Genomic DNA, 22,935 nt, shown 5'->3' with positions numbered 1-22,935 from the left:
TGAGATGGACAGGTAGAGAAGATGACAATGAATAGAACAGGGTTCAGAAAAAAGAGCTTTACCTTAAAGATATTACTACGGAGAATGGTAAGACCTCTCTCTCTCTCTCTCTCTATCTCTCTTTCTCAGCACAAGCAATTTCTCGTTATAGGAGTATCAATTGGGGACTCGAAGCTTGATGACAACAGCTACAGAGAAGTAATATAATGCACGTGCCAAACTCTTTGTTAGCTCTGGAATTGTTACCATCTTACTGTTCTGATAGATTGCTCGACACATATTACTCGGGAAGAGAGATTATTATATCATTATCTCTTTGTTTAAAAGAAAATGATCTCTTCATTTAGCAGGGACATTAGCATTGAAGGACCAGTGAGAATGGCAGGTGCAAAGCAATGAAGTAAGCACATGGTGGTGATTATGATGCGTCTCATTATGTGGAGCATTATGGTGACATAACACTCACTCATATATAATATCAACCTTTGTGATGTTGAACAGGATGATGATTTTTCTATGGAAGTAGCCGCCTCTAAAGGTGCTCTTATTTTAGCACGGTAGCCAGGCCCACATCATGCACGGGTCATACAATTCTTATCAGCCATCATATATACCTCCGTTGAGGTCCCCCCCTTAAATATTCAAGGCACATGATTTGCATTTGCATGCTGCTCTATAAGAATGCTTACTAACTACTCAAGAGTGTATGCACTCGGATTGATCAGAGGTCATTTCAGTCTCCTTCAAACATGTGCACCAAAAACCCCAAGCAAGGCTTTAACAAAGTGTCCTGGAGTGCTACTGAAGACAGCATCCTAGCAGAGCATGTCAGAATTCATGGAGAAGGAAGGTGGGGGAGGGTTCCCAAAAGAACAGGTTAAATAAAAGCTTATCACACTTTATTTGTAAACATTTGAAATAAAAGTTCACTCCTGCAATAAGTTTCTTACCGGCTAGAGATTTGCCAAGTAATTAAGCTCAGTTGGGTGTTGCTTTAGGCCTAAATCGATGCCCCAGGAGTTGCCGGCTTCGCTGGTTGAATTATCTACGGCCGGACATCAAGAGGGGAAACATATCCATAGAAGAAGAGGATCTTATCATCAGGCTCCATAATCTTTTGGGAAACAGGTTGTTTAAACTCCTTGTTCAGAATGATGAAGAGTTTTGATTTCATACTGATGTTTGCTAGTGTTAAACTTGCAGGTGGTCTCTGATAGCTGGAAGATTACCCGGTCGAACAGACAACGAAATCAAGAATTACTGGAACACAGTCCTGAAGAAGAAGAAGCTAAAGGTTCCCTCAGTTGAATCCGTGCATTCAAATGGAGAGGGAGATCAGAAGTGCAAGAGTAAAAAGGAGATTGGAAGTCCACAATTTGAGTCTCCAACTCTCTTCAATGAGTCATCTGCATGTAAAGAGCATGACAACAGAACTAGCAAAAGGGAGTACAAAGAAGCATGGCTAAATGCAGGAAAGATACCTGATGCTTCTTTCTTCCCACTTGAAGATAGTTATACATTTGACCAATTGATGGGTTCGGATATTGAGCAGATCGGCTCAAGTTGTGTTTTAGACATTGATGACTTGGAGAAAGACCAAAGAATTTGGGGAAGTGCTTATTCTCCCATGTCTTTTGATGATAGTTGGGGAATATCAGACAATTGGTTGGGCTGGTTGGGAGAGAACAGCATGGAGTCATACATTCTTCCTCTCTGAGACAGATAACTGAGTCATTGCCTCACAAGGTTTGGTTAGTCATCTGCTCCTCTTAAAAATTGTCAGATGTTGAAGTAGCTTAATGCATATAATTTCCTTAGATTCAGTTTCTAATAAAAGTGTTCTCAAATCACTTGAACTGTGCTATGCACTTGTTCGTGAACATATAAAGTTGTGTCATCTCCATTTTCTTGACTTGAAACTTGCAGTAATAGAATATTCTACAAATGTTGAAGGCTCGCACATTCTCACTTGATAAAATTACCTGGTGAGAGCCTTGATCTCATGTTTTTCCAACCTGAAGAATATGCCTGAGTAATCAACCCAGGATCCTGCAAAGACACTGATGCACCCCGTGAGTTCTTTATTTGATACATATCAGGAAGTAGTGTGTGCAGTAAGCAAAAAACAACAAGAAGACATGCTACCATATTTTTTATATTCCTCCCTTTCTTATGCAATATACAGCTAATAATGATGCTGTGCTTGTATACTCAACATAAATATATTAAACTAGTGAGGGTAAACTAGTGACCGGACCGCCAACAATTCAGCTCGGCTTGGCATCATATGGGCATGCCTCTGTTATGTTAGGCTTGGCATAGAACTCAAGTCGAGTTGCACGGTAGGGTATAGCACAACTCAAACTCAAGCAAGGCATCACACACCAATGTGGCCTATGTAATATTCCAATGGCTAAAAATACTCAAAATGACCAAAAATGCCACTATCCTTTATTTTAAAAAAATGCTAGTTTAGGATATTTTAGACAAATTAAGCCCAAAATTATCAAATTACCTTAAATTTTTTTTAAAATCTAAAATTTCCCTATAATACACCTTTTCTCACACTTATTCTTTATTCAAATAACTACTCATTCTCTAACTCAAGTCCCCTCATTCTGTATCTGTAAACTCACATTTTCTAAAAAACTATATACCTTTTCTATTTCTCTAATTGCTTATATTTTTATCTATTCTTATGTTTTTTCTTTCTTTTCTTTTCTATTTTTGATTTTTTATGATTTTCTAAAAATATATTTTTAAATTTTATTATTTTTTAAAAATATCTTTTTTTGTCCTATGTGCCTAGCCTACTCAGTCACAAAGCAACTAAAATAAAACGGATGGTCCGTTTAAGCCGGCTCAAACTTATTTGAGGTTCTTGGTGAAATTTTTTTTTTAACCCTTTGACATTGTTTAAAAAAAATTTCCATCACCCTTATTGCATTCGGACTTGAGGAAATTGTGGACACATCATCATTCGCGAAGCACAAAAGGCAAATAAATAAAAAATACATGTATAAAATGACAAAATACAATCCCTAAAAAAGAAGATCGCAACGAGATCAAACCACTCATTATCAATCATTATCATTTATCAAGAATTAAATAAGTATTTTTAGGCATAGAACAAAAGAAAACACAAATCATACTTTTCATCACCTAAACTAGAACAATTGTAAATGATATAATGGAGACAAAGGGAAAATCAAAAAAATTATGACCGTAAATACATCTAAATAAAAGTTAAACTTAATGTCTATCAGGATGCAAATGGTATTGCTCAAAAATAATAAAATCATCCATTTCGATCGGACACAATATGGGTGAATGCATCAGCATTTGAACTTTCAAGCAAGGAGCACAGTAGTACCAGTCGGATCAGCGTGACAGTGTTAAGTACAGTTTCTTTGTCCCAATCTCAATGAGCAAGAGAAGCACAAAGAGAGAGAGTTGGAAAAAGAGAAGAGGGGGAACTCAAAAAAAAACTATCATTTTTATTTAGCATTGTATGGCTAAAAAAATTCTAATTCATGTTCTACCCAATCAGAAGATAAAGCGTCACCAATAAAGGAGAAATTGTAATGAGAGAAGGGTAAAGTTGAGAGATATTGAAGAGCAACATATTAGATCTTATAAAATAACATACATAATTAAAAATAAATTTAAAATGTTAAAAAAAAAAGAGATCTTTTATGGCTCTATCTATTGGAAGTTGGAACCATAATAAGATATGCAAAATCCAAAGTTTTGAGATAATGAAATATGCAAATCTTTTATCAAGTGGGTCATATTATTTTCCATTCTCTTAAAGAAAATATACATAAAAATATATTTAATATATTAAATATATTAAAAATAATAGGCCTTAATGGCCTATCCGTTCACAACTATATTAAACTCAAAATTCGGATTTTACTAATTAAGAATATTGTCCACCGTCCTATAAAAATAACACAAAAGAAAGGAATATTGTCTGACCTTGAAAATTTCTGATGCACACAAAACCAATATCAATCAAAACAACAAGTTATGCTTGCTGAAGCAACCAAAGAAAAGTCTCAGTTATAACAATAATATAGGTTTCACTATCAAACACAAAATTATTTTATGGTATAGTTAGCCAAGAAAAATGCTTCCCTTCCATCTCATACTTGACGACTAACTGCGAATCAATCCACCTATATTACTCATTTTGTTAGTTATATACCTGTTGTATCACAATGTTATATTCAGTCATAAGCCATCCAAAGACATTTTCAATTAATAAAGACTTACAACCGAATTGATCTAAATATATTTCATATGATACCAATTAACCTCTTGACCTGATAAATTATTATGAAACTCAAATTCACAATTCATTAATCAACAATGGTGTGCAATCAAAATATATGGAATATAAACAAAAGAAACCTTTTTCTATAATGTAATTCACATCATGCTCGTAGAGTATAATCATGAGTTCTGATATTTGATTCCAAACATAAAACAAATTTGACAGTGATATGCATATGGCACATACGTCCAAAGTAAAGTTCTTGAAACTTGCATGATTAGACTACACATTCATCACAAGATGGCACAATCCTAGAATACGAAAGATTTGAATGTTTCTGCATGCAATATTCATAAGAAGCTCTGCTCAGTCTCGAAATGATGCAGACTACAATTTCCTAGCAATATGAAAGTGGCATTTTGAGTTGTCCTCTTTCTTTAGTTCATATGTGAAATTCACAATCATAACCTACAGAAGCCCTTGATGTTTCTGTCTAAGTAACTGTGTGCAATATTCATATGAAACCCTGCTCAGAGTCTCAAAATGATGCAGACTATATTTTCCTAACAATATGAAAGAGTGACATTTTGAGTTGTCCTCTTTCTTTAGTTCAACATGCGAAATTGACAATTGCTGACTTACAGAAGCCCTTGATGTTCCTGTCTAAGTAATTGTTTCAAGCATGGAGAAAGCATTTGCACTCACAAGGTCTAATAACTTGATCATATAACTTCCTACTTTTAGAGGTTAACTAGGAGATGATTTGAGTAGCAGGTTTCTATCTTCCTCACAGCTTGCCCTACGCAATTTCCACAGTCATGTTGTTTCCACCCTTTTCTCGGTCAGTAGGCTTTTCGTCACCCACAAATACAGTGGCGCAAGCAAAAGAAGAAAGCATTAAGATAAATGAGGAAGCATGCGTAGTAAAAGCAAAACTCAAAGCAAAATCACGACTTTTTTGTGATTTTAAATATCTACGCAAGGCGATATAAAGAAAAGAACAGATTTCAAGAGCAGATGATCAGCAGAATAAGACAATCGGTCAAGTAAACATTAAAACATAAATAGTAGATCGATGAAGCGTGTCTAACTGGGGATCAATTGGACCAGACTACTACAGCAATACCAGGATAATAACATTCGAGCAAACTAATAATCCAACAGCCAGAAATCGTCACCAGTTCCCATGCGGTCACCTTAAAGCAGGCGGGATCCTCTGGTACGCATCAGCCACTATTTGTAATTGGTAGACTATGATAAATCTCATTTATTTAAGTGATGGATCTATTAAAATGAACTAATTCATAAAATGAGTTATCCTTTAATTCATAAATTATGGATCACAGGATCCGTGCTCCCGTAGAGAGACAGAGATCAAAAGAAATATAGATCATCTAGATCGCAAATTGCAATCCAGAGGATTGATCATTATATCCATCTTATGTAATTAATCAACTTGTATGATCCATCCTGATCATAAATTACGGTCCAGAGGATCCTGAGATCAAAAGTCCCAAATAACCTCTTTTTTAATCAAAGTCATAAATTCACCTATGATAGTAATTATAATTATAAATAAATTAACTCATTTACAAAAATAATAATGGATCAATAACATATATAACATAAGAATATATCTATACAGAGAATCGCATTTTGCTTATAAGGTAGAGATTTCTGATGACTGATGAATTCAGTCTTGGAAAAGATAAGATTATAACTCAATAAACATATAAATAATGCTTTAAACATTTTTTTTATCTTGCTCGCATTACACCTGAGGACTACTGTTAATATTTCTGTATAATTTACGACATAAACATTATTATACATCATTAAACATGTTCCTATTGCTTGTATACGTCTTTTATATCGATGCAAATCATACTTGCTAAAATAAAAGTATCTATATAGATTTTGCACGGATCCGGTGACAAATTGGGTCTTAACACAAGGACCGATTCAGCTGCTCTGGGATCTGACTGAATTTAATAAAGGAACAATTGCTTCGCTGAACACAGGTTCCGAACAGATGGAGCAGAAGCATATATCTACATAAACATCTTCTATTGAGGCCTGTTAATCCTTGCAAAGCAAATAGTATAAAGATAAGAGATCCAACACAGGCATTCGCACACATCTATTGCTGCAGTAGTAGGTTTACTAATAGCACACATCGATTGCTTCATGATTATAACCCCAGCGATATGACGAACACGAAATCGAGGGTTACTTCAGTGGCTTCAACCCAAGAGAAGCTCGTAATCTATTAGCTTCAGCAATTTCTGGATCTGGGTGATCAGTTCCATCACTTTTCTTCTCTTTCTTTTCCTTTTTCTTCTTGGGCTCTTCCCTAGGGTTGTCATCATCCACTTGCCGTCTGCGAGGGCTGACACTGCCTCGGGCACGCCTCTTCCGATAGTCACCTTCTTCAAGATCCCTATCTCGTCGGTCTCTGCTTCGGCTCCTCGAGCGGCTCCTACGCCTTCCACGGTCCCTATCTCTTCTTTCTCGGTCGCGACCTTCCCTTTCCCGTTCACGGTCTCTGTCACGACCATAGTCCTTGTCATCTCTTGCTCGGTGACGGTCTCGGTCCCTTTCTCTATCTCTATCTCTGTCTCTGTCACGGTCTCTTTCACGATCACGATCTCTTTCACGTCCTCTACCATAATCTCGATCATAATCCCTGTCCCTGTTGAAAAATAAGACCTCGTACATTATACTTGTAAACATAAAATACCCAGGATAAACAAAACCACTGTCATATATTGTCCATGAGTACTAAGCCTATATTGTAACAACTTATTTAAAAACAGCTCTAAGACCATGTAAAAGTAACAATTATCCTATCAGAAGAAGCTTTATAGAAAGTATGAATGTAACTATCATTTTAGAACTAAACTACCCAGTTTAATAGTAGTGGAGACAATAAAATAACTAGATTACAAAATAAAGACTATGGTCACTTTCATAATAACAATAATGATAATATTCTCAATAGCAAATCTTGATTAGGTGATTAGGCTTTACCAAATTTTAGTTTGACTGGCTAACACAGGCAAAGATTGCACAAACTTACATTTCTATGAAACAAAATTGTGCACTGGACGTGAACATTCAGCACAGAAGGTGCTTTTCGTGAGATCAACCAAGTGGCTAGCACAGAGACTTATGCATCCACCACCATGTCAGTGGTAAATTGATACATTGTACAAACAAATACTGAAGAGAAGCTAAATAAAAATTGTACAAGAGAGTAACACTGTTTTCCCTGTTCTATAATCTGTGATTCCTGTGAAAGGGTTCCAGAAAGTAAAAACAAATTCTAGCCCAAGAATATAACATATTGACCTAAACAAACAAAAAGTTAACCGAGAAAATAGATTTGATTTAATCTTGCAACATGAAAGGGGAATATCTTTCCGAAAAGTTCTGATTTACAAACTTGTTTGACCCATCATACTTCTCACTGCACACTATCAGTGCAGAGAAACCTGGCAGAGTCATTACAAATCACTTTAGGAAGCATCTTGTCCTGGCAATGGCTCTGAATCTAAAAGCCATGACAGTAAATCAATGGCACTGAAGTGCAATGCCATGATATTTGATCGGTTGAGCAAGAAACGCAAGATGGAAGCTTCCACTACCATTGAAAGAATTTTCTTTCAAAAGCTAAAGAAGGGGGGAAAAACATAGCTCACAAAATGATTCTTTATTCACTCGATGCATTAAGTAAATGGAAGCAGATGCTCAGTTAAAACTGAAATTCAACTTTCACATTTCCACCATTATCTAGTTTACCACATAAACTGTAAATAATAGATCCTAGGTTATTATGGAAAGCTTATTCACTCATCTAAACCAATATGAATAGCAAATATAATCTATAACAAGTTTCAGCAAACACTAACATCAAAATTGAAAGCAAATATATTGAAATATGTCACAATAAAAATTGCAAGAGAATATCAAATATCAAGAGCATATATATGAATAAAGCTGCCACCTCCATACACCAAAAACAGTCAGGAAAAATATTATGCAGCAAAGAGTACCTATGTTGTCTGTCACGCTTTCTATCTCTGTCCCTCTCCCGTGTAGGACTACGCCCACGATAATAACTCTGTCATAAGCCACAGCAAAAGAATGAGGACAATCAGAGATATGATATGAGTCACTAAGAATAAAACAAAACAGCTCATACAATGCTTGCCTTTTCATGGACACCATTCTCTACAGGCTCCATAGCCTGATCCTCTTCCTCTTTTTCTTCTTCCTCTTCAAAATCATCTTCAAGCGCACTTCTTCTAGGTTCAAGCAAGCCGCATGCTTCAAGGGTCCATCTGAATGTCATATTTACAAACAAAGACATTAACAATTAGATATGGTAATTGCAAATTACAGAGAGAGAGAGAGAGATGGTATTGAAGAAAATGCACCCGAAACATGCAAGACTGTAAGATCTATTTTCCAGTAAATAATTTTCAGATTTCAACAAAAAACATGGTGGTTGGCTATTTATTTTTTCCATCTAAATATCACCAAAAGAAAGCAAAATGAACGCATCAGACGACAGCGAAAACCCATCAAATCATCAATTTTATGTTCTCAGAAAGCACAAATCTTCCATCAAATAGATATTCTCAAGATTAATAACAAAGAAAATAAGGTAGCACTATTGTAAATCGTCAATCCACCATCTGCACAAAAATCTTCAATTGCTTCAGTAGTGCAGTGACAAGATTGGAACCTGACAGTATAGATAAATTCAAACGAAATTCTGACAGATAAACCCTACAGTCTGATGAAAAATTCCACAAAATATGGATATGTCCACTTAACCCGTATGAATTACAACAATGGAAAAGAACAGACAAACGCGCGCACATTAAGAATTTTATCTGCAAAATATTTACTATGAGTCTGATTCTTGTGATTATGATTACCTTTTAAGAAAACAACTAAGTATTTTGAACAGAAAAATGGAACCATTGGAAAAAATGGTTCAAAGTAACTGCAATGATTACTACAGAATGAGCCATCTATCCATCCTTCTGTTTCAAGATTGATGTTGTTAGCATGACTCGTGGAAGGAAAATTAGCTTACATATGTAGATCTCCCATTTATTTAATAGGTTATTAAGACTGCTTTGGGATCACAATACATGTCAAATAGGTAAGTTTACGGAAATTAAAGTAGCAATTATTAAATCATTAAAATTGCAAACACAATGAAATAATCTGTGAATTAACCTTTTCTGAACACGAGGGAGGGCAACGTCGCAGGAGTAATCCTTTGTAAGGAGCTCATCAATGACTTCGTCCACGTGAGTCAAGGAAAACTCTGAAACCAGACGTCAATGAATAGCAATATAAGCATCGCATAACCCATCATCAGATCTGAACAACAAGCTCATTTAAAACAATCAAATTTAATTCTTTTAGCTAAAGGCTCTTACTTCCGTCGGGCGACTTCATTCTAAGTTTTCTATAATCGTTATAGAGGGGTTCCAAATAGCGATACACATCCGTGACGGTGCCTGTGAGCCGCATGTAGAAAGCCCCGAGAATTCGAACGTACCTAACCAAACAATCCAAGTAAAGATAGAATCTAGAGAGGAAGGCACAAGGAGGAAACAACCTAAAGAATCAGGGTGTGCAGGTCGATTACTTGTATTCGTCGTTCTTGATGAACTCGACGACGATCTCCTTGTCGGGCTGGATCTGAAGCATCTTCAGGATGAGGCACATGAAGGGGGTTGGTTTCCGGCTACCACCGAAGGTGCCGCCGAGGTGGTCGAGCTCCATGGCCTTGTCGACGAGGGTCTCCGCGGTGAGGCCGAAGCACTGCTCCTTCCAGTAGGTGTGCTGGTAGATCTTGGAGCGAAGGATCTTCTCCACCAGGTTCTGGGGGTTCGTCCCGTGGATGCTCTTCGCCGCGGGATCCGTTCGGTTCGCCATCGCGGCGCCCCCTTTCGCTTCCCAAACCCAAGCCCTAGGCCAGAAAGGGCAATTTATTTTAAGGAATACTCAAAATGCACGTTCCCTAAAATACCCCTCTATTATTATTCAAATCAAAGCATTACTCAAACCGTATGAGCTGACAGTTAGAGATCCATAATTTCACAGCCAGGTCCCTCTCCCGGCGAATTTTAATTACGATGTATTATATGGATATTTTTTTATTGAAATAAAAAAATATGAGACTTTGATTATACTCACCTTCAAAATTAATCGAGCCCAAATCCAAATGTCTGTCTGGCTACTAAATCGTGGTGATTAGGGATAGTAATGGGAGATTGAGTTTAGCCAATTCCAAAACTCATTCCCATTAAAAAATAAAAATAAACTCGAATTCAGATCTACCTTATCTATTTTTTCAATCCGTTCTGTCCTGAACCCACTCAAAATCTGACGGATTCAGGTCAGATTGAACCCGTCAACCCACTTAACTTTAATATATATATATATTACATGAGGTGGGTTCATTGAAACTCGTAACCCGTTTCGAACTTGCTTTTAAACCCCGTCAACAGGTTTAAATCCGCCTCGTAATCCGTTTGATGAAGTTTAAATTCGTCCCGAATGAGACGGGTTTAATATGGAGCCGGCTTTAAACCCGATCTATTGTCATCCCTAGAGGTGATCGCAATTTCACAAATATAAAAGAGAGGTTTTTCGCACCCCTGAGACACTCCCCTCCTCTACTTTACGCTTATACTCTATTCATGTTCGAAAGCTGAGTCGATGGACGCTGGAGATGTGGTGCTCCCATTGACTGGTTGAAGACTCTGCAAGCGTAGATCTTCCGCCGACGTGGACCTGCAAGCACAATGCCGAGCCGGGGAGGCGTTCCCCGACGATGGCCCTCCGACGCTCGAGTAAGATCTCCGGTAGAAAAAAGTAGAGCAAAGGGAAAGCGAGAACTGTAGCTACAGTAAAAAAGTGAGCATACCTCCGTCGAAATTTGGGGGTCCTTATATAGGGCTTTCCAGAAGCGCGTGCACGCTCCCCAATGCGTGCACGCTCCTCAAAGCATACCTGGAATTGATGTGTCATAAAAGCGTGTCAAACGCCATACCTTAATAGCACGAGCATATCTCTGACGTGACAGTGAAAGTTTCCACCGTACGATTCTCTGTTTGACCATGCCGCCGATCATGCCCCTTGGGCACACTGGTTCCTAGGAAGATATCGCCAACTGCTCCCTTTGTCCTTTATCGGACCGAGCTGAGGAACCGCTCGGCTAGCGCCTTCCTCGGGCCGAGTGGAGGAACCGCTCGGCTAGCGCCTTCAAGGCGACACCAAGGTCGACCCGATTTGGATGTCCGCTGTCGGTGATTTAATGTTCGAATCCACCTTGTCGAGCGAGTGAGCCTTTATTACCGGGTTGATGTCGTGCCCACTGTTAGCCGAGCGGGGATGGTCGCTTGGCCTTCGTCTCTTCCCGCTTTGCCTTATAAGCGTCGGAAACTCAACGACAGGCCGAGCTATCAAGATGCTGGGTTGGCTATTCTTCCTGCCGCTCGGGAAGGTATCTCGCCCGATCGGACGTCTACCCTAGATGTTGTCCACTTTGACTTCCTACCGGGCGGGCCTCGTCTTACCACCGGATCACGTGCCTCCCCCTTAAGTCTAGTCGATCGAGGCTGCAAGTCCGACTGACTAGACAAGTAGCCTGGTGAATGGTTGGTCGGTCGGCTAATAGATGAGTTGGATCCCGTTCGGTCTCCGTAGGACCGATCTTTCTCCCTCGGTCAGTACTTCGTGCCTTTATACTTAGCTATTTTGGATACTATTCCTCACCGCTTTCGAAGGGGCGCGAGCCAGTCAGCTAATGCTGACGGCGTTCGAATCTCCTCGTGATGCGCGTAAATCACCTCCATAAAGGTCGAGCATGCACCCATTAAATGTTGCCCTGTGGGATGACGTCACGTGCCGTTGGCACAGTCACCGCACGTCTGAGGTGACAACTGGTGATGTGACGTTTGACGATTCCAATTCAACGGTCGGATGTGCACGCACCCATTAAATGCTGCCCTGTGGGAGGACGCCACGTGTCGTTGGCTCAACTGGACCCTATCTTTATAAAGTCGTCTCGCCGATTCCTACTCCATCGTTACTGCCTTTGTGTTCGTGAGTTCTAGCGATTGTCCGTGTTCAGTGCTCCGGTGATCCCCGACTTTCTCCTCCGGCACTCCATTTCTCTGTAAGCTTTGACTTCTGTTCCTTCCTCTTCCTTTCTGGCCTTTATCGGTTCCTAGTGTTCTGTCGTTCTGTTCAGTGAACCCCTTATCGATCCTACTCTGTTTTTCCGGCGGTCCCCTTAGTGAATCCTTTTGCTTCTTTGTTTTCTGATTATGGTCAGTTCCTCCCAGCCAGTCGACCCAGCCCCTGGTCTCTGGTATACCACCATGGAGACCAAGTTTGATGCGGGCGACACGGCATACCTTATTAACGCTTTTGACATCCCGTCCGACCACGAAATTGTCCTGGTCGGACCGTCTGATCGGCCACACCACCCGTCGACCGACACTATTTGTTTCTTCCGAGACCAGTTCGTGATCGGTCTCCAGTTTCCCATCCATCCGTTCATCGCCGAGGTTTGCAACTATTTTCAAGTCCCGCTTGCCCAGCTCGTTCCCAACTCTTTCCGCTTGTTATGTGGTGTGGTTGTGCTATTCAAAGTGCACAACATCCCCCTTAAACTTCAGATTTTCCATTACTTCTACTACCCTAAACAGTCTGAGCTGGGTACCTACTTGTTCCAATCCCGTATTGGTCTGGTCTTCTTCGACAAGATGCCCTCCTCCAACAAACACTGGAAGGAGTACTTCTTCTACTTGAGATTTTCCGAGTTACCCCACTTCCAAACCCAATGGCAGACTGCCCTGCCACCACCGCCCGAGCTGCCCCACTTCCGAACCCATCAATGGCAGATCACCTTGCCACCACCACCCAATGGCTACAACAGGGACCGAGAGAAGAATTGGTTTTGACCTCCTGATGAACTTGAGCTTTCTATGTTCAATACGAACACTCAACTCAAGTTCATCAATAATAACTTATACCACTAAAATGTTATTATTGAACTACCGCACCAATCCCATATTACAATATGGGCTCCTACTTATCATGAGTATGTTAGTCTCCATGTGTTTAAGATATCATATGTCCGTTAATTAAATGAGTTACTAACAACTTACTTAATTAACATCTAGCTTCAAGAGTAGTACCACTCAACCTTATTATCATGTCGAACTAAGTCCACCTGCAGGGTTTACATGATAATCCTTATGAACTCTTCAAGGGAACATCACAACCTAGATCACTAGGACACAGTTTCCTCTTATAATCAACAATACACCATATAAATAATATTATTTATCAACTTATCGGGCCTATTGATTTAACTGAATAAATCTCACCTTTTGATAAATTAAAGAAATAAATACTAAATATATGTGTTTGTTATTATATCGGGATTAAGAGTATGCACATCCATAATAATAGAGGTTTTGTTCTTTTATGCAGTCAGTATAAAAATAACAACCTCAAATGGTCATACTCAATACACACATAGTGTACTAGTGTAATTATATAGTCAAGACAAACTAATTCCAAATTACACTACAACAGTTCCAATGGTTTGTCCCTATCCATCTCGGTCGTGAGCTACTATTTATAATTTATAAGAAACTGATAACATGATCTTCTGTGTGGCACCACACACTATGTTATCTACAATATAAATTAAATGGATAACTACATTAACATGCAACGTTTGACCAGAATGATTTTTATTTCAAAATATAAATGTTCATATAAAAAATTAGACTTTTAGTATACATCCTAACACAACTTCCATCATTCTGCTCGCAATTATCTTGAATATGACTTTGTGAAAAATACTACAACACCAGATAAGTCTGAAATCTTCTAATACTCTAGCTACATGAGCCTCTAAGGAGGCTGCCGGTTTGAAAGAATTTAGTGATAGATGTTATAAAATATGTTGGCACTACATTCCATGCCTGCTTATAGAACTTGGCGTCTAACGGTCAGCTAAGAGGGGCATCTGGAAAAAAAACTCTTCCATCTTTTAATCATTTGACGGGTGACTACTAATTATTAGTACACATAGTCAAGACATAGAAGAATGGCCATAGTCATCTGGTTTTGGGGCTCATTGATCTCTGATACTAAACAACGCTTTTTTATTCCTTCTCGACTAACTGGTTGGGTAAGTTGCTCTCCCTACCCTGCTATAATAAGTTGACCATGGGCAAAAATCCTAGGATCTATTGGTAATTTGGGAGTTTCAATACCAAGAAGGTTTGCAAAATAAGTTGTGAATTCACTTACAATTTTAGCCCAGCAAGTAGTAGCTTCACAAGAGCCCTTTTGGATGACTACAATTTCCTTTCGTTTGTTGTTTCGTTCCACCAGTGCATGAGAAAAATTTGTATTTCCATCACACTCCTTGAGGTATTGGATTTTGACACACTGAGAGTAAATTGAGAGTTCAGCTTCAGCTAATCTACTAGTTTGCTCTAGTTTTTCCTTATGATCTCCTCCCACCATCCCTATGTGCAATCCAATATTTTACATCTCTAATTCCGGTTTTGTTTATTGTGTTCTCTCGAATATATGTTGGTAATACAATTGATTCAAGGTTTTCAATCTGTGTTTCAGTGCATTCTGTTTAATTTTCAATCGATATTGTGTTGTGCCAAGTTGTATTTCAGTAGGGCTATAAACGAGCAGAGTTGAGCCGAGCTTTAGGATGTTCAAGTTTGTTTGATAAAGTAATCGAGCCGAGCCGAGCTCAGCCAAACTTAAAATGAATCAAATTTTTGAAATAATTGTTTAAGTTTGGCAAAGTTTATTTTTTATGAGTTTGAACTTGTTTAAAGCTTGATTTGAGTTTGACTTATTTAGATGTTATCAAGTTCTCAATGCAAGCTTGGGTCGAGCTTGGCTTTAACTTGGTTCTAGCTTGGTTCGTTTAGATGTTATCGAGCTCTCAATTTAAGTTTATTTGATTATTTGAAAACTTTAGTTGTTTGATTGGTTACTAAGCTTGATAATTTAAATTTATTTGTTTATTTTATTTTATTATTTATTTAACATATTGATAAGAGTTTTATTAATGAATATAATTCATGAACATTGTTCACGAATATTATTCATGAACGTTAACAAGCTGAACACATATGTGTTCAAGCTTGTTTATTTAGTTTAACAAGTTGTTCAAGCTTGTTTATTTAATTAATCTTGTGTATATTGAACGAATATAAACAAACTATTTCTAAGCCGAATACTAAGTTTGTTCATAAACGTTTAACCCTATGTATAGCCCAAGCCTCCCACATATTCTGAAATTTGAAAGGCTTCTTAATCTGTTGTTGATCAGTCTGAATTGATACTGATCTGGATGCAACTTAGGGCATAGGAGGACTTAGGGAGAAGGAAGGGGGCATTTGGGTCTTTGGACACATTAAGGGTTTTTGCTCTTTTAAAGAGCACTGTTCAGGACTGAGGGAGGGGCCGGTTCGTGTTTTTTGACCCGCCGCCATCGCACTTCTTCTTCCTCCCTCCTCGCCAACGCCGACACCGGCCGCCAGCTGCCGCCGTTTCCCTTCTCCTCCTTGCGACTCTGCTGTGGGACTTCTCCCCCTCGCGACTCCGCTGTCAGACTTCTTCTCCTCCTTGCGACGACGCCGCCGGATAGACCGGCCACTCCTCTCCTCCTTCACTAGTCGTCGCCCGCCGGAACAGTGGCGCTACCTCTCCTCTAGCCGGAAGCCTCCTCCAAAGTTGGCTTCCCCGTGCCCGGACGCCACCGTAGAGGCGTACACAGAGGGTAACTCCGCCACGTCCTCTTCTCGCTGGCACTGACGCCACTGAGGAAGATCATCGCTGCCCCCAGCAGACGCCGCCTCCAGCGGGCGCCATCGCCAGCAATCGCTGCTACCACCCCTCACGGTCGTCGTCGCCTCCTCCAGCAGTTGCCACCTAGTCCAGCGGTCTGCCCTTCAAGGTCACCTCCGGCGACAGCCACCGGTCGGCCCACGACCTCCGTCGGGCGATGAGCTAACTCCCGAGCTATCACTAATCCGACCCTCGGGGCTATTGATGTGGCACTATCTTTGTGACTCGTGTCTTGCACTGTGTGTTGTGTCCCGGCCGCTGAGCCATTATGTTCTATATCGCTATTATAATTATAGATTACATATATTATTCGGTCTGCGCGCGCGTGAGCATATTTCGGCCTACGTGTCGCCTTCTGGACACATGTTATGTTGGATTCCGCGTTGTCGCCCTCAAATTCGGCGCCTCAGCTGACTCACACCCATCTACTCGCCAGGGCCATGACGACTTGATCAGCACCGCGATCAGCTTACCCATCCATCCGAGGGCGCCCCCAAGGTATGTTGTTGTACTCCTTATTCGTGCATTTATTTCTCTATTATTAGCTAGTTGCTCATATATTCGCGGGACCCACCTCGAGCATCGAGGTATCAGGGATCGGGGCAACCCAGTCACTGGCTGCAGGTGTTGTTGACCAGAGAATTTCGGATGACTTGGTCAACATAGAGGAAAACTCACGATCCGGGTCATGGAGATGCGGTCAACCTTCCAGACACGACACACCGGCAGGTCCGTCTTCTCAGCTTCCTGACAAGATCAAATCGGCGCCGCCTGTGGGAACGCACCTGATCTGGAATGTGAAGATGAACAACGCCAGAAAATTCTACCATCCTCATGACCTTGGTCAGTTTTTGCATTATCTTTTCCCTTTCAGTTATATAACTTACTCTAGTTCCTCGGTCGAGGACCCCCGCGCCGGGGCCGATCGACCGGACGTATATTATCCGAGCCACCGGCTTGATGTCGAAGAACCTATGTCGATCGGTCGGGCGTATATTATCCGAGCCACCGGCTTGATGTCGAAGATCCCATGCCGAACAGCCGGGCGTATATTAGCCGAGCTACCGGCTCGATGCCGAAGACCTCGTGCCGATCGGCCGGGCGTATATTAGCCGAGCCACCGGCTCGATACCGAAGACCCAGTGCTGATTGATCTGGCGTATATTAGCCGAGCCACCGGCTCGATGCCGAAGACCCCATGTCGATCGACTGGGCGTATATTATCCGAGCCACCGGCTCGATGTCGAAGACCCCGTGCCGATCGGCCAGGCGTATATTATCCGAGCCACCAGCTCGATGCCGAAGACCCCGTGTCGATCGGCCGGGCGTATATTATTCGAGCCACCAACTTGATGCCGAAGACCTCGTGCCGGTTGGTCGGGCGTGTTTTATGCGAGACACCGGCTCGATGTTGAAGACCCCGTGCCGATCGACCGAGCATATATTATCCGAGCCAACGGCTCGATGTCGAAGACCCCGTGCCAATCGGCTGGGCGTATATTATCTGAGCCGTGAGCTCATTATCGAAGACCTCGGGCCGATCGGCCGGGTTTGAGTTATGCTTGAAGACCGTCGAGCGACGACGTTAAACTCTAGAGTCGAATCGGCGACTATAAAAATCCCGGCTTGAAAATCGTAGAGCGGCAACGTTAAACTCTAGAGTCAAACCGACGACTATAAAAACCCCGGCTTGAAGACCGTCGAGCGGCAAAGTTAAACTCTAGAGTCTAACCGGCGACTATAAAAACCCCGGCTTGAAGACCGTCGAGCGGCGACGTTAAACTCTAGAGTCGAACCGGCGACTATGAAAACCCCAGCTTGAAGACCGTTGAGCGACGACAGTAAACTCTAGAGTCGAACCGGTGACTATAAAAACCCGGCTTGAAAACCATCGAATGACGACGTTAAACTCTAGAGTCAAACCAGTGACTATAAAAATTCTGGCTTGAAGACCGTCGAGCGGCGGCGTTAAACTCTAGAGTCGAACCGACGACTATAAAAACCCGGCTTGAAGATCGTCAAGCGGCGACGTTAAACCCCGGCCTTCGCGGACCAGTCCGTCGGATATTCTATCTCCCCCGTTCGAGGTCAAGCTTATCAGAGCATGTATCTCCCCCGTTCGGGGTCGAGCAGTCGCCAGGCATTTTATCTCCCCCATTCGGGGTCGAGCGTTGTTCACCGATCTCGGACCAGCTTCAGATATTCTTTCTCTCTCGTTCGAGGTCGAGCTTATCAGAGCATCCATCTCCCCCGTTCGGGGTCGAGTGTCTTTACGGGTCGTGGATCAGCTTATCAGGTATATTCTATCTCCCCTGTTCGGGGTTGAGCAGCCTTTACTGGTCTCGGACCAGCTTATCAAATATATTTTACCTCCCCCGTTCGGGGTTGAGTAGCCTTCACTGGTCTCGAACCAGCTTATCAGATATATTCTATCTCCCCCATTCAGGGTTGAGCAGCCTTCACTGATCTCGGACCAGCTTATCAGATATATTTTATCTCCCCCGTTCGGGGTTGAGCAGCCTTCACTGGTCTCAGACCAACTTATCAGATATATTCTATCTCCCCCGTTCGGGGTCGAGTGATCGTCACTGATCTCGGACCAGCTTCGGATATTATATCTCCCCCGTTCGGGGTCGAGTGATCGTCACTGGTCTCGGACTAACTCCGGATATTGTATCTGTCGGTGCGGTTAGCACTAACGGTCTAACTCAAGTTTTGATGAATGACAAATCAGGTTAAGTTAGGTTTGTCGTGATCTAACACTCTAATCGAGTGTGCAGGCTAAGTCCAGACAGGTCGACGGGTTGACCAGATGTCTGGCACGAAGTCCAAGCAGGTCGACGGGCTGACCGGACGCTTGGCGAGAAGTCCAGCTAGGTCGACGGGCTGACTGGATAGCTGGCGAGAAGTCCAGACGGGTCGAAAGGCTGACCGGACGTCTGGCAGGTAAGTAAAGGTAAGTCACTGGAAGGGAGTGACTGTGAGGACGCATTCCCTGGAAAGGAACATTAGGCGTCGATCCGACTTAGATCCATTTCGGATATCTAAGTCGAGATCGTGACTAGATTCTGGTCTCGGAAAGATGGAATCTAAGTCATTCTCTTTTTTGTTAAATTATAAACTGTGCTAACACTTTGTTTTGCAGGATATACATTATCTATTTGCCTTGGACTAACATTGTTTTGCAGGAAAGGTGTTCCCTGGAAAAAGGTGGTCCGGGCGCTCGGAGGGGATCCGGGCGCCCGGAAGGGATCTAGGCGCCACGTCGTCGCCACGTGGAGCTCGCTGGTTGGACCTGCCACGTCTCACTAGGGCGCCCGGAAGGGATCCGGGGCGCCCCGAGCCTCATATAAAAGGAGGGTCAGGGGTGGAGCTCAAAACAACAACTGACAAGAAGATCTTCTACTGCTTGCTCTGCTGCTCTGCGCTCCTGCGACGCTAACGAAGTTCCGACAACACAATTCTCCTTTTTGATTTATCTCTTTGTCGATATTTCTTTTAATTTCATTAGCATTTCCTGTATGTAGTTTGTAATAAATTTCAAATTGCTAGTGATTGTCCACCGAAAGCACTCAAAGAGTGCGAGCCTTGGAGTAGGAGTCGACACAGGCTCCGAACTAAGTAAAATTGGTCTGTGTTAGCATTGCTTAATTTTTCCGCTACATTTAACTCTTATCGAAGAATTTTTTTGTATTCAATATTCACCCCCCCCCCCTCTATCGAAACATCACGATCCAACAAGTGGTATCAGAGCAGGTACCGCTCTGATTTGGTGCAACCACCAATCAGACAAGGGGGGGGGGGGTTTAAAGAAAAATTATATATCATTCGTTCTTAAAATAAAATCTTACGCCTTTCGTTTTTTTCCTCCAAAACTATTTTTGAAAAATGCATCATCATCTTTTCATCATTGTTTAGTATTGACAAAATATTATATTTTTAAAATTTTGAAATAATATTTTTTATCAATATTTTTATTAATATTTTATTATTTTTCTCGAAATTAGTGCAATACTACTTTTTTTTTCTTCCCGCATGGTTAATCCAAGACCAAGTCTTGGCACCACTTTTTAAGTTTTCCATCTTCAGCATTCAATGACTCTTCTAGAAGGACGGAACCCTCACGAACTACCACCATACGATCAAGATTTCAACTACTGGAAACGATTAATGGAATGCTTCTTAGGAAGCTTAGATTTTGATTATGTGCTAATATTGAGAAATTCCTCTCAGGACTCGGAACTGAATAAAAATGTAAGTAAAATTATTTATAATGTTTTACCTAACAATATTTTATGCAGACTAGAAAAATACAAGAATGCATATGAGCTGTGGACCCAGTTGATCAAGTTTCACGAGACGTCAATGGAGCTAGAAGATCAAGTTAAAGTCGAATCCGGACTCGAGTCAGATCCAACGGAGAAGCCTGCTGAATTAGGGGTTGCACTCAAGGTTAGTGATATTTACTAAAACACCCTTGCTAGTAGTAGTTTAAAATATGTGCATGTTCATTTCAATATGTCTGAAAGTATATGTGAAAATAGTGTACATGACAATACTTGCAAAAATACCCCTAAGATATTTTCTGATAAAACAAATATAATTAATTCAGAAAATACAGAAAATACCCCTAGGATATTTTCTGATAAAACAAATATAATTAATTCAGAAAATACAGAAAATACTCCTAGGATATTTTCTGATAAAATAAATATAATTAATTTAAAAAATACAGAAAATATGAAAATAATTAATAAATCTAAAAATTTGAATTTAAACCTAAACAAATTTGAAAATTCAAACAAAAAGAATGACAAGGTCAATATTGATCTAGATAAAATTAATAAATTATTTAATCTAGACAATATTAATCTAGAAAGTCTTATCCAAACTCGAGAAAATCTAATTAACAAAAAATTAAATATTAAAGATAAAACTTATCTAATAAATTCCACTAATTATATCAACTTAAAAGGTAAAGAAAATATAAAAATAAACTCAAACACTCTGATAAAATCAAAAATAAATTTAAAAATTTTAAAATTAAATGTTAAAAATAACATATTAAATAAAGATAATCTGGAAAATTTAAAATTAACCGTTAATAAAAGATTAAATGATAAACCTTTAAAAAAATATAATTTAATTAACTCAAATTTAAAAATTAATAAAAACTCAATCATTAACGACAATCCATTAAATAAAGACAATTCAATTAACTTAATAAAATTAAAATTGAAAGAAAATTCAAATATTAAATACACTCTCTTAAAGAAGGATAATTTGACCAATTTAATTAATTCAAAATAAAAAATTTAAATCTAAATTACAAATTAAACATTAAATCTTAACTAAAACTAAAAAATCTTAAAAGGAAAATCAATAATTTAGGGGGAGGCTCTAGAATAGCTGACACCTCCAAAATAATCTACCCGACAGGGTAATCAAAACTAATCTACCCGACAAGGGTAACCGAAACCAACCTACCCAGCAGGGTAATTAGGACTAGAATAAAGGATAAGGTTTAACTTGACCAACGGTACTGATGAAGTTTTGGATGATAGTACGTTAGGGAAGCTTTATCTATGCATGTCTAGGAAGATATGACTTCGACCTGGTGCATTTGGCTAAATGGAACTAATCAAAGCTACAATTTATGGATCCTAACTAGTTAGACCAAAGTTTTGTATTAAGTTCAGTGGATAGAATTATTTAGAAAACCTCGAAGGCATGGTTACTCTAATGATGCCCAAGTGATTCACCATAGCCTAGAAGTTTATCCAGAGAATGCCTATTTGTTGAGCCCAAAACTAGACCTGAATCTAACACAAAGTTAAACCAAACCCTAAAACTGAACCTAACTCATCTCACAAAAATTATAGGTCTTCCTGATTGAAAACATAGATCGGTGAGATGACTAAGGACTACAAACTGAATCCAATCGAATCGAATCGAATCGAGCCAAATCGAATCGAATCAAAACAAATCGAAGCGAATCGAAACAAATCGAATAGAATCGAACTAAGTCTAATTAAATGAAATCAAATTAAATTAAAATAAGTTATTTCAAAATTTATATTAAAAAAACCTTTTAACTTAAAATTTGTTTAATCCTTTTAACAAAAACAAACTATTTTAAAAATTTATTTAAAAACTCATTAAAAAATTCTTTTAAAAATTAGTTTAAAAACTTTTAAAACTCTTTTTAAAAAATTCTTTAAAAAGTATTTAAAAAAACTTTTAAAAATCATTTAATTTATTTTTTAAAATTATTTTAAAAACTTTTAAAAATCAATTTAAAAAATTCTTTTAAAAATTAATTTAAAAACTTTTAAAACTCTTTTTAAAAAATTATTTAAAAAGTATTATAAAAACTTTTAAAAATCATTTTAAAAATTATTTTAAAATCATTTAAAAGCTTTTAAAAAGTCATTTAAAAAAATTATTTAAAAATCATTTTAAAAACCTTTTAAACATTGTCCTGTTAGAAATCTCTCAAAAAATAATTATAAAAATTCGTTTAAAATCATTTAAAACTTAAACACGTAACCAAAAAAAACTTAAATTACATTAACTTAAACTTTAAAATTAATTTAAAATTTGCAATTAAAATTAATATTAAATCATCTTTAAAAATTAGATTAAAAATCTTTTTTAACTCAAAAAAAAAACTTTTCAAGAAAACTTTAAGTTAAATAAAATTAAATTAAATTCAAATTACA

At 39.3% G+C, this 22,935-nt stretch overlaps 2 protein-coding genes across 4 annotated transcripts; one reads left to right on the top strand and one right to left on the bottom strand.

Annotated features, from left to right (window-relative positions):
- Positions 1 to 600: 600 nt before the first annotated feature.
- Positions 601 to 2,224, top strand: LOC121984225 (transcription factor MYB123-like). 3 transcript variants are annotated; one of them, XM_042537073.1, is made up of 4 exons: positions 601 to 876; positions 999 to 1,128; positions 1,204 to 1,746; positions 1,927 to 2,224. In XM_042537073.1, the coding sequence occupies exons 1-3, from the start codon at positions 750 to 752 to the stop codon at positions 1,715 to 1,717; spliced, it is 771 nt and encodes a 256-aa protein (XP_042393007.1). In that variant the 5' UTR covers positions 601 to 749; the 3' UTR covers positions 1,718 to 1,746; positions 1,927 to 2,224. The 3 variants fall into 3 exon arrangements, with proteins under 3 accessions (XP_042393007.1, XP_042392999.1, XP_042392991.1); XM_042537065.1 differs by having other exon boundaries at positions 1,204 to 1,751; positions 1,927 to 2,223; XM_042537057.1 differs by lacking the exon at positions 1,927 to 2,224 and having other exon boundaries at positions 1,204 to 1,917.
- Positions 2,225 to 6,327: 4,103 nt separating this feature from the next.
- LOC121984215 (pre-mRNA-splicing factor 38-like) lies at positions 6,328 to 10,305 on the bottom strand. Its single transcript, XM_042537044.1, has 6 exons — positions 9,951 to 10,305; positions 9,739 to 9,860; positions 9,533 to 9,623; positions 8,493 to 8,622; positions 8,335 to 8,402; positions 6,328 to 6,971 (listed from the first exon to the last, which is right to left on the bottom strand). The coding sequence occupies exons 1-6, from the start codon at positions 10,238 to 10,240 to the stop codon at positions 6,509 to 6,511; spliced, it is 1,164 nt and encodes a 387-aa protein (XP_042392978.1). The 5' UTR covers positions 10,241 to 10,305; the 3' UTR covers positions 6,328 to 6,508.
- Between the last annotated feature and the right edge of the window lie 12,630 nt (positions 10,306 to 22,935).

Source organism: Zingiber officinale, chromosome 1B (genome assembly GCF_018446385.1).
Source record: "Zingiber officinale cultivar Zhangliang chromosome 1B, Zo_v1.1, whole genome shotgun sequence".
Taxonomy (NCBI): domain Eukaryota; kingdom Viridiplantae; phylum Streptophyta; class Magnoliopsida; order Zingiberales; family Zingiberaceae; genus Zingiber; species Zingiber officinale.
Note: the sequence above shows the minus strand (reverse complement) of the source record. Positions and strands in the feature narration are given on the sequence as shown.

Excerpts from the sequence above, each read along its gene's own strand:
- LOC121984225 (XM_042537073.1), top strand. The coding sequence starts at position 750 with ATGTGCACCAAAAACCCCAAGCAAGGCTTTAACAAAGTGTCCTGGAGT. Across the intron at positions 877-998 it reads GAGGGTTCCCAAAAGAACAG|GCCTAAATCGATGCCCCAGG; the intron begins GTTAAATAAAAG and ends GTGTTGCTTTAG. Across the intron at positions 1,129-1,203 it reads CATAATCTTTTGGGAAACAG|GTGGTCTCTGATAGCTGGAA; the intron begins GTTGTTTAAACT and ends TTAAACTTGCAG.
- LOC121984215 (XM_042537044.1), bottom strand. The coding sequence starts at position 10,240 with ATGGCGAACCGAACGGATCCCGCGGCGAAGAGCATCCACGGGACGAAC. Across the intron at positions 8,623-9,532 it reads CTCCCTCGTGTTCAGAAAAG|ATGGACCCTTGAAGCATGCG; the intron begins GTTAATTCACAG and ends TATGACATTCAG. Across the intron at positions 6,972-8,334 it reads AAGCGTGACAGACAACATAG|GGACAGGGATTATGATCGAG; the intron begins GTACTCTTTGCT and ends ATTTTTCAACAG.